The 16,180-nt window shown below is 37.1% G+C and overlaps 2 protein-coding genes across 10 annotated transcripts in view; both read left to right on the top strand.

Annotated features, from left to right (window-relative positions):
- Positions 1–16,180, top strand: part of LOC134531601 (proton channel OtopLc) — a 620,588-nt gene that overhangs the window by 122,115 nt on the left and 482,293 nt on the right. The window lies entirely within an intron of this gene.
- On the top strand, positions 12,271–14,961 carry LOC134532337 (uncharacterized). Its single transcript, XM_063368762.1, has 4 exons — positions 12,271–12,895; positions 12,985–13,156; positions 13,264–13,566; positions 14,197–14,961. Exons 1-4 carry the CDS (start codon positions 12,324–12,326, stop codon positions 14,839–14,841), a joined length of 1,692 nt encoding a protein of 563 aa, XP_063224832.1. The 5' UTR covers positions 12,271–12,323; the 3' UTR covers positions 14,842–14,961.

The raw sequence follows: 16,180 nt of genomic DNA on the forward strand, positions 1-16,180 counted from the left end.
CTCCTCGGGAGTTGAAATAGTTGGGAGCAAGTTGACCTGAGGGCAAAAAGAGTCGGTAACTTTTAATACACGAAGAAAACGCTATTTGTTGTTAAACAATGATGGCGGAAAATATAGCAGACATCGTTAGAAATTTGTTTGGAAATGAAGATTCATATGAAGATGAAGTTGTTATTGATTTACCATATATTGGACTACAAATTATGAGAGAGCTTGATGAAGGTAAAAAATATAAATATTGCTTTTTGACTTTAAACCGCTTGTGGTATGCATAAGCTAACCTGTACTAGGAAACGATTGCAAATCTTGTGATTTTTAAATAAAGGACGCCAAATAAGTTATATTGAAATGTTTTTCCGCTTCAATGTCGTCATCTAATTAAAATATTACCGTCATCACCAAATGTAGCTTGATAACATATTGACTCCATCGTGAAAGTCGCGCCAAAACAACCAGCAGACGACTTGCCCTCGCAACTCTTCCTCGAGAGGAGGAGCATCGAGAGCATGACCTGAGTGACCTGAGAGCAACTTGCCCCCGCGAGTAAAACGACCATCCGCCATACTGCTTCCGGAAAAGGGCGCCCCGAGAGTTGACAGGTCAAAAAGAGACCTCGAGTCAAACAAACCTCTTGTCTCCTGCTCGCCGCCGAGCGAGACCCTCCTTCCCCGCGCTGCTCCCCCGGTGCTGGCTCTGCTTCACCCCGAGGCCCAGAGACGACTCCGCGCCCTCGTAGTCTCCAAGTGTCTGCTACAACATGGCCGCCTTGGACACACTCATGTCCCGTACCACTTCCAGTCTGTCCGGTCCCTCTCAGAGAGACCCAGCATTATGTACAATCGTGTATAAGACACATACACACCGCGCCCAACCAGTCCTTCTCCATGCTTCCAACTGTGTAACTTATACCTGTTTTACTCTTTGTTAGTCCTCCAACTCGCTTCCCCCTCACTCGCTCGACAAGTAACTTCTTACAGTCGTCGGCGAGTTGCTGGGTATTCTCTGATACCAAGGAACGAGTTTTCGGTAATTAACTCACTGAGCAAATTCACTACCCATTGAGCGAGTTAACTTGTAACTGGTCTTCGAAGTTGGCCGTTGGCTGCTTCCTATGGTCATTAGCTAAGTCCGTCCTCAAGAAATTCACAAATACCTCTTATTTATATCGAGGCTATCTCCGCACTTGTGGACATCAATGTTTTCGGGCAGCGTGACGTCTTCTGTCCGGGCGGCGTCAATGCAGAGGTGGCGTAATGGGGTTTGAGAGGCGAGGCACTCCGTGATAGCGAGAGCAGAGTACTCACTTTAAAGGAGTCCCGAAGGGTGTATTTATAATCACTTGGCTCCAACGAACCTCACCGACCAGAACTTCCAAGGGCAGTCTTTCGTAGTGTGGCTGGCTTGCTCCGTTTCAGCCACGTGTGATGCACTGTCGACTCCAAGCCATGTAAGATGACATGGAACAAGTCTGAGTAGTTTACCCCTTGCAAAAAGACTCTGCAGACAAATTTTCAATAACGTACGTATGGCGGTTGGTCTACCACCAGGCGTAAACTAATGACAAAACAATTTTTGTAGGAAGAAAGTTACAGGTAACAGCTTATATCTGCAACAAGTAAATGTAGGCTGTAGTAATGAAGACGAGTATTTGGGTTCTGCTAGAGAAGTTACTTTTTCCTTTCAAGTGGATTATTATAATAACAATGAGTCTGGCACCTAAAAGGGTGGACATACGTATGTTGTGATAGTATTACGAGTATTACGTTATGGTTTCATTAAGATATGGTTGTTGGGAGATTTTAAAAAAAATAAGAAATGGTTATAGGCTTATGAACAAATGGTTAAAATTTCGTTCATCATAATGTACTTGGACGAAGTGTTACCGTATTGCTAAGAGTAGGTATGCTTACATTTTGTCGATTCTTAATGTATATTATAGGTTGTGTAAAGTTAAAAGAATGTATTTATGAAGTGTCTGCTGTCCAGATGTGACTTTAAAAATTGTAGTATAATTATCAGTTCTTATTTCAATGGTAAAATATTTGAAGAACTTAGAGTTGAGTGCCTAAGTGGAAATTGTGCTCATTGAAGTGAGTGTTATGGTGGAGCTATTAACCCTCTAAGTGACTGTATTTAAGACTATTGGAGTAATTATTTGCTAGGTTGTAATTTTGACACTTGGGAATGAATTTTGTTGTTGGTGCTCCTTCTCTTTTTTCTGTGTTTTTAATACCAAAATATTCAAAGAGATTGTTGATATAAAAAAAATAACATGAATTCTTCGTAATTCGTTAGCGAACCCACTTTTAATTAAATCCTCAGTGCCGCATTTAAATATGTTGACCTCAAAAGTTGTAAATATGCGACTACATGAAAAACGTATTATGTGGAGAATTCATCTCGCATTACGTTTTGTTGTGGTAAATGCCAAGAGACATTAACTAGCAGTAATAAATTGAAAGAATATGGGAAAATTTTGTGCTAAGCGTCAGAAAGTAAAACAGTCAAAGTAGTGTGTAATAGTATGTCCTGAAACTGGCATCTGGCTGTCGATTGTGATTGTCGGTCCGCCATCTTAGATGTTGAAGTCATGGCGGCTATCTTGGACTCAAAAATTTCTTCAAAATTCCTCAAAAATGACTCAAAATGACTCAAAAATTCCCGTTTTCAGGAAAATTTTCCCGTTTTAGTCAATCTAAAAACCAGAGGCAGAAAATGTCCATATAGAAGCTTAAGCATCCCTGTCAACAGCCTCCGATAAGTCATTGACATCATCATGGAATATGACATCACCGTTGCAATTTCCGTTACGCCCACCATCTTTAACTTTTTTATTTATTATCCGATTTTAATGAAAAAAATTTAAAATTGATAAAAAAATTCAATTAATAAAGTTTTAATAAAAAATATTTAAAAAAACAAACATTTACAGCACGGAGCTTGGAGTCCTCGGTTCGAACCCGGTGAGGGCAAAAAATATAAATGGCGACCGATCCTTCCCTCACTGTGGCTGCAGGCAGACAAAGCCCCACCACTTTTTACCATGCATATATGTCATCAGGTAGTATGATGTCATGACCACCATATTAAAATTCGGACGCCATCTTGAAAATCTTTATTATCCGATTTTAATTTTAAAAAATGTTCAAAATTTACCAAAAAATTTATTTATTAGAATACTGATTGATTAGATAGATTCCTGTCCTTCGAAATCGGTAAGAGCAAAAAAAAAAAAAACAGTTACTTCCTCCACAGAAGCCACCTACAGAATGACCTACCACCACTAATAAAAAGGTATATACCATCAGCTGGTATGATGTCATGTCCGCCATCTTGTCTTCGTCCGCTGGAGACCACCATCTTGTTTTCGTCTGCTAGAGTGTGACGGCGACATATTAGTATAATTTTCTGTTCACCATACCTTTAACCTCGACTGTTGGCATTGAACTTAGACATTGACCTTGAACTTTTACCTTGACTTTGAACTTTGACCTTGACCTTGAACTTTGACTTTGACCTTGACCTTGACATTTGACCTTGAGTTGAAATTTGACCTTGACCTTGATCTTTGACTTTGACCTTGACGACCATCATGGATCCATCATTTTATGTTCAGTACATGCAACCAGGAGCTACCACCTGCTAGTGGTCATTGCCACCACCTTGTTTTCGTCTGCTGGAGGACACCATCTTGTGTGTACTCGTCTTACCATCATGCTTGTTTTATTCTAACCCGCTACGGAGAAGTTATCATTTATTATTACTGTGACACCCGCCATCTTGTCATTCGGACGCCATCTTGGAATTGTGTAATCATTTAGCTAGAATATCGGGAAAAATTTCAAAATTCATCAAAAAAATTAGCAATCAAATTATTTTTGATCCGATCAGTTCCTGTCCTTGGTTCGATACTCGATCTAAGCAATTATGATTTTATTTATATAAAAAAAATAATTTCAATAATTATGTTCAAAATTCTTAAAGAGACTTTAAATCCTCTACTATCATCAAAATATAAACCATCAATACCACCAAATTAGAAGCTCGTAATAATTAACCTAGAAATTCAGGAATAAGTTCAAAAGTCATTAAACTTGCATTCAAAATACTGATAAATTAGATCGACTAAGAGCCTTGGTACGAGCCTGGTTGATGCAAAAAAATCAAATATAACATCAATTTTACATAATAGTGACAGATTCGAAAATAAATCAACACAAGTACTTTCTCAAACATAATATTTATTACATAATCTATATTTTACTACAGGATCACTTGCGAAAGCCAGCAATCTTATAAACATTTAGCCCTGCATAGGCGTGAAATGACTAATTGTTAGCTCCAATCGGTTTATACTAGACAGAGACCAACCAGAACCTTTACAGACATAGTACTCCTCTTCTTTACAGAGTTTCTGGATACCGTTTTTAACAGTTTGCTTCACATCGTCAGAAATGTAAATTACTGCAGCCGATGTCTTTCTTGAATGCACACTTCTTCACTTTGTCATCGAACGGATATGGCTTTCCATATAAACAGTCCAACCACAAGTTGTACTTCAAAGGTCCGTTTGTTGCTACGTCATCAGTAAGCTGATTGATTATGTTCTGTCTGATATCTTTAAGAAAATTACAAATGTCTTTCGACTCACTAAACGTATTTAGATAAAAGTAGTCTTTCAATGTTCCACGAAATTCAGACTGCGCCAAGTATAAGCCATTATCGTTTACTTGTAATGCTCTGAACACAGTCTTAGGTTAATTTTCATGTTCAGACGTCATAGCAATCGGTTGCTGCACACGGGTTTTTTTGGTTGTACACTTCCGTGTCTCAAATCTAAAGCGAGAAGTCGAAATGTCTGCAGGTAGTTTCTGCAGTAGGCGCACGGACTTTACCTTTACACTTTTTCACATGTTGGTGCAAATTATCAATTCGAGTAAACCTTTTAAGGCACTCATCACAGCGAAACTTCATGCGAGAAGGATTCTTAATGTAATTGCTCCGCTCATGTCTTCGTGCATCATGGGTAAATGCGAACGACGTATCACAGTAGTTGCAAGGATACCATGGTGATGAAGACGAGCCTTTCAGACCTGATACAGATACTGGCATTGCAACAGTAGAACAATTTCCAGGCATACTCTTACGCACATCAATCATTCGCTGTTGCACCGAAACCTTTACTTTCTGCCGCACTGCAGGGCCTTTGCATGTCTACAAGTGATGCTTCAAATTAGCATTTCTTGTAAATTGCTTGCGACACTTAATACAAAAAACATTATACGATATGGTTTCTTAGTACATTCTCTCTTCTCGTTACGTCGTGCATTGCTGATGTTTGAGAAAATCTTGTCGCAATAACAGCACCGATGATCGTTAGTTGTTGACGATTCTCCATCCATTGAAGTCTCCATTGAGGTCGAAACGTCGTTCATCGTGGTTTCCTGCACAGCCAGCACTACCGGCATTAAAGTCTCTTCTGCTGGTGGTACCACGACTGATGAAGTCTCCTCCAATGTTGACGTCGTCGTTGCCAACGGGATCTGCACCGTCTTCGTCGTCGCTGACGTCAAGGTTCTCGTAGACGATGGTACAACGTCCATCAATTTCGTCGTTAAAGTCGGTAAAGATGCCATCGAGTTCGCAAGAACAAGTAATTACGCGAAATATGCACCAGATGAAACAAATTAGGTGATCCTTACACCGTCGTCGTCAGTAACAAACTGAGCGGTCTGCTGTCAAGGACTTGATTATATACGTGCACCGGATGGAATAATACACTAGTCAAATCAAGAACAATTTACTATAATACTAGAGTCAAAACATCATTAAAAATAGAAGCACCATCATTAAAAAGGTAGCTCATTTTGGACGCACCGTCAATAAACAATAAGCACACTCTACAAAACGAAAGCTCTTTTAACGAAAATTAAACTCGGTAGGATGCGATCGTCAGTGTTAAGTTATGATATAATATCTCAATCAGTCATTGACTCCAACAGTCTTCTGGCTCCAAAAGTCATTGGCTCCTACAGTCATTGGCTCTAACTGCCTTTTGTTTCAACAGCTCCAATGATATTTGGCTAGAATGCTACGAATCTAAGAGACTATGAGGCTACAAGGCTACGAGTCTAAAAGGATCGAGCTGGTTACGAGTTATACATGGCGGCGAGACTGCATGGCTAAAAGACCGCGTGGCTACGAAACTACATGTCTATGAAGCTACAAGGATACAAGTCTACTCGGCTCCAAATGACTGCAAGACGACATGGCTACAAGACAACTTGGATACAAAGCTTCAATTCTACGAGTATACAAGACTCCACCGACTACCTTCGAGTGTATAAAGCTCCAACAACTCCAGCAGCATTATGTTATAAGATTACATGACTACTTGTTTACAAGTCTTAGAGGATACTTGGATACGTAGCTACAATTCTACGAGGTCCCAAGACAACATGACTACATGACTACGAGCCATGAGGTTACGAGACTATGTGACTACGAATCTTTAAGTTTACGAGACTGCGAGGCTACAGAGCTACGTAGCTTCTAGAACACAAGTTTACGTGACTGCGAGGATACAGGACTATAAGTCTGCATGAGTACTTGACTAGGAAGCTACACTTCTACAAGGCTCCAATTGCTGCATCTGTCTTCGACAGAATTTTCTTTTTTGCTCCAACTGCACCATCAGCATTATGTTCTAAGATTACAAGGCTACTTGCTTACGTAGCTTCAAGTCTACGAGGCTCCAATGCATCATCGAGTCATGAGCTTATGAGACTGTGCGATTGCGAGTCTTCAAGGTTACATTATCGCGAGGCTATACGACTACGAAGCTTCCAGAAAACATGGTTACGAGACTGCATGGCTAAAAGGCCGCGTGGCTACGAAACTACATGACTCTAATTGACTACAATAGCTCCATTCAGTAGTGAGAGTGAATTTTTCTCATGCAAAGGTACTTGTTGCAAGTAGTTCTGCTTTTCAACAACAGCCACTAGAGTCACGCGCCCTGTCACGTGATGTACACTGACGTAAGGCATGCCACGTGTGCCTGGTCGGATTACAAGGGTAATCTCTAAACCCCTCCCCCACCGCACCCAGCGCATCGTCCTGCCTCGGCGCTGTTATCCGTCGCTGAATGGTCTTGGTAATTTCGTGGACCGCCGCGCGAAGTAGCGAGAATGGATGCCACCATTCTGGACTGTTCGGGTGTCGGGTTGGCCCAGGAAAACGTGACTCGTCACAGCCGCTCTCTTCGGCTCTGGAAAGATGACCCACGAGTACTGAAGCAGTGACGCCGGCCTCTGCGGGAGTTCCGAGCGGATTCCTAGTGAGTCCCGCGAGCGAAGGGAAGTGCGACATTGGCGAATAGGGTGAGGGACCCCCCCCCCTCCTTACCATTGAGAGTGGCGCGACGCGGAGTTCGACTGGATCGTGAGAGTGGGGCGACTGAATGGCGCAAGACTGTGTGCGTGAGGACAGGCGCGTGGTAAGGGGCAAAACACTGTTGAACCTAGCTCCAGTGAGGAATGCGAACTACGGAACCTGACAGACATTGTGTAACGTGCGAATAATTATTTATTACACAGGTCTGCGAAAAAAATTTTTAAAGTTTTTTTGTTAAATGGTTAATATTTGTTTTAATTGTCTTATAGTAATATAAAACGGTATATATATATATATGATATATACCACGTCACATTTATCAGTTTTAGATGATATAGTATTTGAATACGAAAAGGAACAAAACAATAATATAATAAAATGAATGAGAATCATTTTAGAATATTTTATAAAGTTTTATGGTGTCTATAGCTATTAAAATACAACATTAAGGTATACATGAAGAAAACAATTTATAAGTTTTTCTTTTTGAAAAAAAGCTGCGTTTTGTTGGTTTTCGTTTCTGATTTTTTATTTCATCTCTGTGTATCATCCAGCAATAGTCCGTCATCATATTAACGTCCCAATGGCTTTGATATCTTCTTTCCATCTCTTTTATGTCCTGATGAAACAGTTCACCTTGTTCTTCACTGTAGTCGCCTAGATTTTTTGGGAAACAATTAATGTGAGACTTCAAACAATAAATTTTCAAAGTCATATTACAGCCTAAATTTGTATAGGCGTTTAACATTTCCTGGACAATATTTTATATTTGTGTTGCCTAGAAACTTAGATACATTTTTAAAGCCATGCCAGGCATTTCATTCCAAGGTATTCATCACTTTTTCAAATTCTGTATCCCTAATCAGTGTACTGATATCAGGTCCCGTAAATATTCCCTCTTTCAACTTCGCATCAGATAAGCTAGGGAAACATGAACAAACATACTTGAAAGTATTTCCATCTGGCGGTAATGCCTTTACGAACTGTTTGATCAAACCAAGTTTTATGTGAAGTGGTGAAAGCAATATTTTTTCGGGATTCATCAAGCTCGGATTGATGACATTTTTTACTCCAACCTTCAATTCCATTCTAATTTTCCAATCAGTTTATTTCCAATGTAAATTTCTTGCTCTACTGTCCCACTCACAAATATAACAGGGGAATTTTGTGTAGCCTTGCTGTTGACCAAGAAGCATGCATATGATTTTTAAGTCACCGCAAACTAACCATTTGTGTTCGGTGTATTTTATTTTCTCCAAAACCTTTTACAAGTTTTCGTAAGTTTCTTTAAGATAAACTGAATGAGCTACAGGTATCGATGCCAATTTTTTGCCAACATGCAAAAGGACAGCCTTTAAGGTTCTTTTTGAAGAATCTATAAAGAGTCGCTATTCTTGTGTAATGTATTCGATATTGAATTTTTGTATTAAACCGCCAATATCACAGCAAAATACTAAATTATCTTTTTTCTTAAAATACTCCACTAATTCTTGTTTTCTGCGTCGATATCAGTAAAATGTAGTTGCAGCATCTAATAAATTGTTTTATTTTAGTCAAGAACCGAGAAGTTCTGCAGCGTCCTTAGGTAATCCAAGATCCCGTACGAAATCATTCAGTTCTTGCTGTTTTAAAGGTCGAGGGTCATTTGTAGGATGAAAATTTTCACCACTGCTTTGCAGATGATCACTTTGTTCTGAGTTTTGTGATAAAGACGTTTCGAAGCTGTTAGTGTTAGTAGGAACTGGTATGGGTAATTCGGGTCCATGTGGAACTGGCCTTGTTACAGACGAAACATCAGGATACACAATTTTGGCGCGGTTTTTAGAATTATATCCTGTTACAATGGTCAAATATAAATTACAATCATCTGTATTATTTTTTTTTGTTCCCGCCACAACATAGGAATACCGAATGACAATGATTTTGATTTACCGTAAGTCCACTGTCTTAACATAGCTGGCGTACTGTATGTGGAACCCACTATTTCTTTTGGTAACATACCCTCATTCCGAAGTAAACATAATAAGCACTTTTTACAAAGTCTGTTGTTTTTAATCTTTGCTTAACTATTGTATATTGTCCGCAAATATAGCAAAATACATTTGGATTGTTTTCGCAACTCCGAGGAGCCATATTTACAGATTTAATAAAACAATCTTTTATTACACTTTTTTTGCAGTTTAAACCACTATGATTAGTCACAGACTACATAAAACTATTTTTTGATACTTTTTCTCACAGGGGAAAGGCAGGTTAGTAACAATTGACTATAGGATGGTAGGTCAAAGAGTATAGAATATAAATTAATATCAATCATGGAATCAATTTTGTAAAAAAAAAGGCGAACTTACCGATATAACGAACTATTACTAGGGGTATGCAAAATTCGCATTTGCGATAAAACGATTTTTTACGTGAATTTTGACATTTTAACGCGAATAATCACGAATTTGCAATAAAATCATTTTTACGCGAATTTTAACAGTTTAAAACGAATAAACCCGATATCCACATTAAAGGATACTATTTTTACGCGAATCTTAACGTTTGAAAACAAATAAACCCGATATCCATAACTATTTGATTAAATATGCTAAAAATACGTACTTCTGACGAAGTCCGTAACGTAGGCCTAACCTGGTGCAGAATTAGTAAACACAACACGGCTGCCATAATTCAACTAGAGTACGATGCGCTGCTTCCTCTCACACGCGAACATGTGACGATGTTTTTAGTATTTATGGTAATAAAAACGGTGTAAACATGTACAGAGGCGAAATTGAATGTTTTGAATAACTTGAACGATGTAAGCAAAGATGTGAGTATAGTTTGATACACTTGTACACAAAACATCAAACAAATACGCAGTAGCTACACTACACAACACGTTACTCGCTGAGCTCACACAATAATGCAATCAGCAGCAGCAGTGCAGCTGGCAGCCGGCAGGTCGCGCGCGCAGTTACGCTCACGCACACTAACACGAAGTCACAACAATACAAAGCTGTTTACGGCCGTGCCCGCGCGTGGTTGAATACGACAAACTTGTAAACGGTATGAATTGAACTTGCGTGGCGTGGTAGTTGTGCTCTAATACTTACGTGGCGTAGGCCTACATACTTATCCGAAGTAATAAATATTTTAAGCAAAAATGCGTTAATTTACCGTAATTACTTTTGTTGACAAAAATGCCGAAACCTGTAGTGACTGCCAAACAACGGGCCGGAGAGTTTTCACAACACGATTTGTATTCAAGCGATGAAAAAACCATTTTCTGTCGTTTTTGTAATGTGTCTGTGACATGGGACCGCAAAGACTCGTGTGCGAAGCATATTGGCAGTGAAAAACATAAGAAACGGGCAACAGAAAGTGTGAATAACTTAGTGAGCGTAGCTTCTTACTGTGTTGTTTTTAATTGATATTCATTTATTTTAAGTTAACTTTCATTTTAAATATTGTTTGCTGTGTTGATTAAGTGTTGTAATAATTTTGAAGCAGTAAGTTACAGTAAGCAGTTTGCCAATGGTTTGAAGTGAACAATTCAGTGAGTACAGTAAGTATTTAAACAGTGTTGTTAAGTAACGAATTACAAGTAATCGGATTACTTGTAACGATTACTTTTCAAGTAATTTATACTTGTAACGAATTACATTTTAAAAATGTAATTCGTACTAGTAATCGGAATACATAACATTAAATGTAATCGTTACATTAAGGTAATCGATACTTTATATTTACTTGCCGTTACTTTTATTCTCGGGACGTATAATGAATACAATTAATAACAAGAAGAACATAAATTTTTGTTTTAGTAAAGTTTATAATTTTAGGCTTGAAGTGCTACGATCGTATGCACATCTATGATCAAAAATGACAAAGCACAGAAGTGGCTTGTCAGGTTCTAGATATCTTTGCCTTCTTGTCTTCACTTTGTTTACTTGTGTTGTGTCCATGTCCACTACTCGCAAACGCATCGCAATCATGGATGGTATAGGTAACCAAAGTGATACTGCGACAAATTCAAATGCTGACGAAGTCGTTAATAATGAAGATAGAATTTTTCCGTTTACTTACCTTGATAAATATTTTGAATTATCTGGGAAGCAGAGCAAAGAGAATATGTCTGTGAAGTGTAAGTTATGTTTGGGAAATAAATTACTCAGATCAGCATGGAGCACTGCTTCAAATTTAAGGAAACACATCACGGTAAGCAAACTAGATAATGAATTTTATTAATGATATGTATTAACACTGTTTTTTACAACATTTACTGACATTAGCTACTGTATTTCCACAATTGTAAGTCACCCTGCATTATAATCCGCAACCCAATTTTTAAGCCCATTTAAAGGGGAAATACATTTTTTAACCTTCGCCTTCGTCTATAATTGTTTATTTAATTATTTGTGGTCAACGGGAGGCCATTTGTACACGCACGTGGTATTTTATTCTTGAGATGTTTTTCGAGGTTATCTCTGGCGCCACGCTAGCACAACCATCTGGCAGAGCAAGGTCATTTATATACAAAATGTAGCGCACACCCACGTACGCCGCGTCACAGAAAAGAACTTTGCGACGATTTATAAGAATATTATTTTTGTTTTCGACTGCACTTAAAACGGTTGGTGTTACGAGATATGATAGCAGTTTTTAAACAATGAGAAACAGTATGTCAACTTTTGTAAACACAAAATAAATTTTCTTCCAATGTAGCCCGCACCCTTGTTTTTAGGCTAACAATTCTGTAAAATTGTTCGGCTTATAATTGCGGAAATACGGCATGTAACACTTAATGCTCTTAACATGTTGAAAATGGGTAGTTTTACCTTGCATTGATAATATTCACATTTTTTTTTATCACGAGGTCATAATTTTGACATTGGTTACACTGTGAATTTCAGAGAGTTCACCCTACAAAAATAGGTGAAATGGAGATCTTGCAGGAAGTAACCAAGAAAAGAAAGGCCATCAACGAGGCAACCAATTTGCCAAACTCCAAGAAACAAGCTTTGTTGACATTTTCACAAAAAGGCTCTGGTGCAAGTCAGGCAACTGTGGACAGGCTGATTTTGAACTTTGTGTGCAGTACTCTCCAACCATTTTCTGTTGTAGAAGATGAGTCATTTGTGAATCTTGTGCAATGTTTAGCACCAGGTCGGTCTGTAATGTGTAGGCAGACAATGGCTGTACGCCTCAAAGAATGTTACGAAACGCTAAAGAAGAAGCTAATGGCGGAACTAGCTTTAGTTTCTAATGTAGCAATCACAGCAGATTGCTGGAGCCATTTTAGCCGAGCATATCTCGGAATAACAGTCCACTGGATAGACGAGGAAACTCTTCAACGTAAATCAGCCATGTTAACAATCGAAAGACTTGTTGGAAGACACACCTATGACATCTTGGCTGCCGCCATTCACAAGGCACTCAGAGAATTCCATATACACAATAAAGTGTTGGCTTGTGTCACTGATAATGGCTCCAACTTTGTAAAGGCTTTCAGGTATTTATTATATTTATTTATTTAATATTACATTTTTTAAATAATGATTACTTCATATTTATTAATGGAATGGTTTAATTTATTTCTAGCATGTTTGGTTTACACTCGCAGACAGATGTTAAAGAAGATAAAGATAATGACGATGAATTAGAGATTGTTGATGTGTCAAGTATTTTGGATGAAGGTCAAAACGAGTTCCATTACGTTCTACCTCCCCATCAACGTTGTGCAGCACACACCTTGAACTTAGTCGCTGTAAAGGTATGATTTTAATGAGTATTAAAAATTTAAATTGCTAGTTTATGTAAACAATTTTAGAAGTTTATAATTTAGTAATTTGCCTTTAAACATTTGTATTAATTTTTTAGGATAGCCAAAATGCAGAAAGTGATCCAGCATTCAAAAAAGTGGCCAGATCTACATTTGCTCGCTGTCAAGCCCTCTGGAACAAACAAAGAAGTACAGTTGCAGCTGATTTAGTAAAGGAAATATTTGGAAAATTGCTTTACACACCTTGTGCTACTAGATGGAACAGTTTGTATGACAGTGTAAACTGTCTCTTGTCTGTTGTTCAGCAACATGGAGAAGACATGCTTGATAAGCTTGTAGATGGTTTAGGATTGCCACGATTTCGGCCTGCGGAATTGGCTTTTTTGGTAGAGTATGCTATGGTAGGTAATATTTTTTTTTTACATATTATAGATGTGTTATTGTTATACCAAATAATTTGACTCTGCTGCGAGAGTTTAACTTCTGTAGTTCTATTTCAGCATTAGTCAACTAATTAACTCATAGTTATTTTTATTTATGCTAGTACTAACTTCCTACATCATTTGAAAACCTTAAATCTCAAGATGACATTGTACATAATGTTTTCTCTTTTTCTTATATACATGACAGTTGGTGCGCTAACAAAATAAAATTGTTTTTAGTTGAATATTTTAACAAATAGCTTTGTAGCCTAGTCATAATGACTGAAAACTGATTGTCAGTTATATTAGTATTCAAAGCTAATATATTTATATTTTACTCATTATTTAATATTCTACATTTTTTATACATATTTAACTAACCGAGCTGATTAATTTTCTCTTCATGTTGGTTTAATGTTTTATAAAATTGTACTATTGTGATATATTATAGATATACATAAACACACGTGTGTGTATATATACACATACACACACGTGTGTGTGTGTGTATATATACACATGTGTGTATATGTTTGTTTCTTTTTGTATGACATATCACATGACAACTTGTGTCGCTTGCAATATTTTATATTTTGAATATTTTTGCAGGTAATGAAACCACTGGCACTTGCCTTGAACATACTTCAAGCGGAAAAAAACATGTTCGCTGGTTACCTGCAGCCAACAATAACAAGTATTTTAAGGGAACTTGGCAAAAAGATGAACGACAGCAGTGTTGTTTATTGTAGACCTTTGGCCAAAGCATTGCATGAGGGTGTAGACAAGCGTTTCGGTTCAATTTTGGAAGATAATAAATTGACAACAGCTGCCGACCTCATTCCATCACTTAAATTTTCTTGGCTGGAAGGACAACAGAAAGAGGAAGCTGTATCCTCCTTCAAAAATGAAATTGATGCCTTCGCTAGTGGTGCAAGTTCTGCTTCTGTTATGACAGAAGAAAATGTGAACAGAGACGAAGAGGCAATTTTTCTCAACATTTTGACTACATCAGTTTCACCTGTCTTGGAGGAAGTAAATTCCTACTTAATGAACAGCCATAGCGACTTACAGTGTCTCCAACATTACCCTATCCTAAAATCTGCATTTTTAAAATTTAACACGTCGCTGCCGTCAAGTGCTCCCGTTGAGCGTCTTTTTAGTGTTGGTAAAGATGTTTTTGCCATCAAGAGAGGGAATCTATCTGATGAGAACTTTAAAATGCAATTGTTTTGTAAGGTCAATTACAAAATTTAAAGAGTGTTACTTTTATTACAGGTAGTGACTTGTATGAAGTAATTTGATGTTATTGAAGCTATTTTGTCCTAAAATATTATTCATTTAATTAAAAATAATAAATTTAATCATTACATGAAATCATTTTTTTAACAAAACATATATGTATGTTTATTAATGTAACAGTGTGTAAAAAAATTTATTCGTAAGTCAGTTTTAAAATGGTAGCGGAAAGTAATTGTAATTGTAATTGTAATTTTACTGATTACTTCTATGTAAAGTAATTTTTACTTGTAATTAGTTACATTGTCGCCACAGTAATTGTAATTGAGCCCAATTACTTTTTCCGAGTACTTTTAACAACACTGTATTTAAATAAGAATTGAGAAATGACTTCATACTTCTCCAAATACTGGACATTCAATTTTAATTATACCTCTTTAAATGTCATCTTTTTAAATATTAAGTAGTTAGTTTTTGGTGTGTATTAAGTGTTAAAACAATTTTCACGACACTTGAGATATGAAATTGGTATTACTGTTATCCATTTTGGTAGTCAAAATAACCCCTCTTTCAGAAAAAAATAACACCGATTTTCCAGAAAAATAACCTCGAATTCTGTGAACAAATAAACACGAAAAGTGCATACCCCTAACTATTACATATTTATCTATATGCAAAAATAATGTGACGTGATACGTTAAAACAAAGTTTATAGGCTATTTTCTATAAACAGACCAACATCTACATGTTTGTGATTAATTTATTAAAAAAACTTTTTCATCGCAGACCTGTGTTATTAATGTAAAAATTAGTAATCAATAAAACTGTAGTAAACATTTTGGGCTATCCCTTACGAACCCATTCCTCCCCACATAAAACGTAAAAGTATGTATATTAGAGTTTTTGTCAATTTAAGAAGGACACGGCGAAGAGAACCACGATAGCGAAACATTGCTATTAATGAGTGGGATGGGGGTGGGGTAGATAGGCCCGTTAGGAAACAGGTGTTTGATTGTAGAGCTTAGCATAGATTAATTTTCTGATTTTTATTGATTTTTATTTGTATAATGTACCTTTTAAATATAAAGTGAGTGTTTGTTGCTTATAGGTGATAATAATGCTAGTTTTGTACCAGTTACAATTGTTTGCAATTTTCCGCACCTAATATTTGTTAGAGTTTTGGTGATCCTATTTACTACAGAAACATTTTTTCGTAATTCTAGTAATATCTTAATTTAATATTTAAAAATTATATTATAATTTACTGTTACTAATCGGGTTGTTTCAGTCTGAGTGTATAATTTTTATTTTATAATCCCAGACTTTAAACTTTTTTTTGTGTCCTTTGATAAAGTAA

Source organism: Bacillus rossius, chromosome 5 (assembly GCF_032445375.1).
Source record: "Bacillus rossius redtenbacheri isolate Brsri chromosome 5, Brsri_v3, whole genome shotgun sequence".
NCBI lineage: Eukaryota > Metazoa > Arthropoda > Insecta > Phasmatodea > Bacillidae > Bacillus > Bacillus rossius.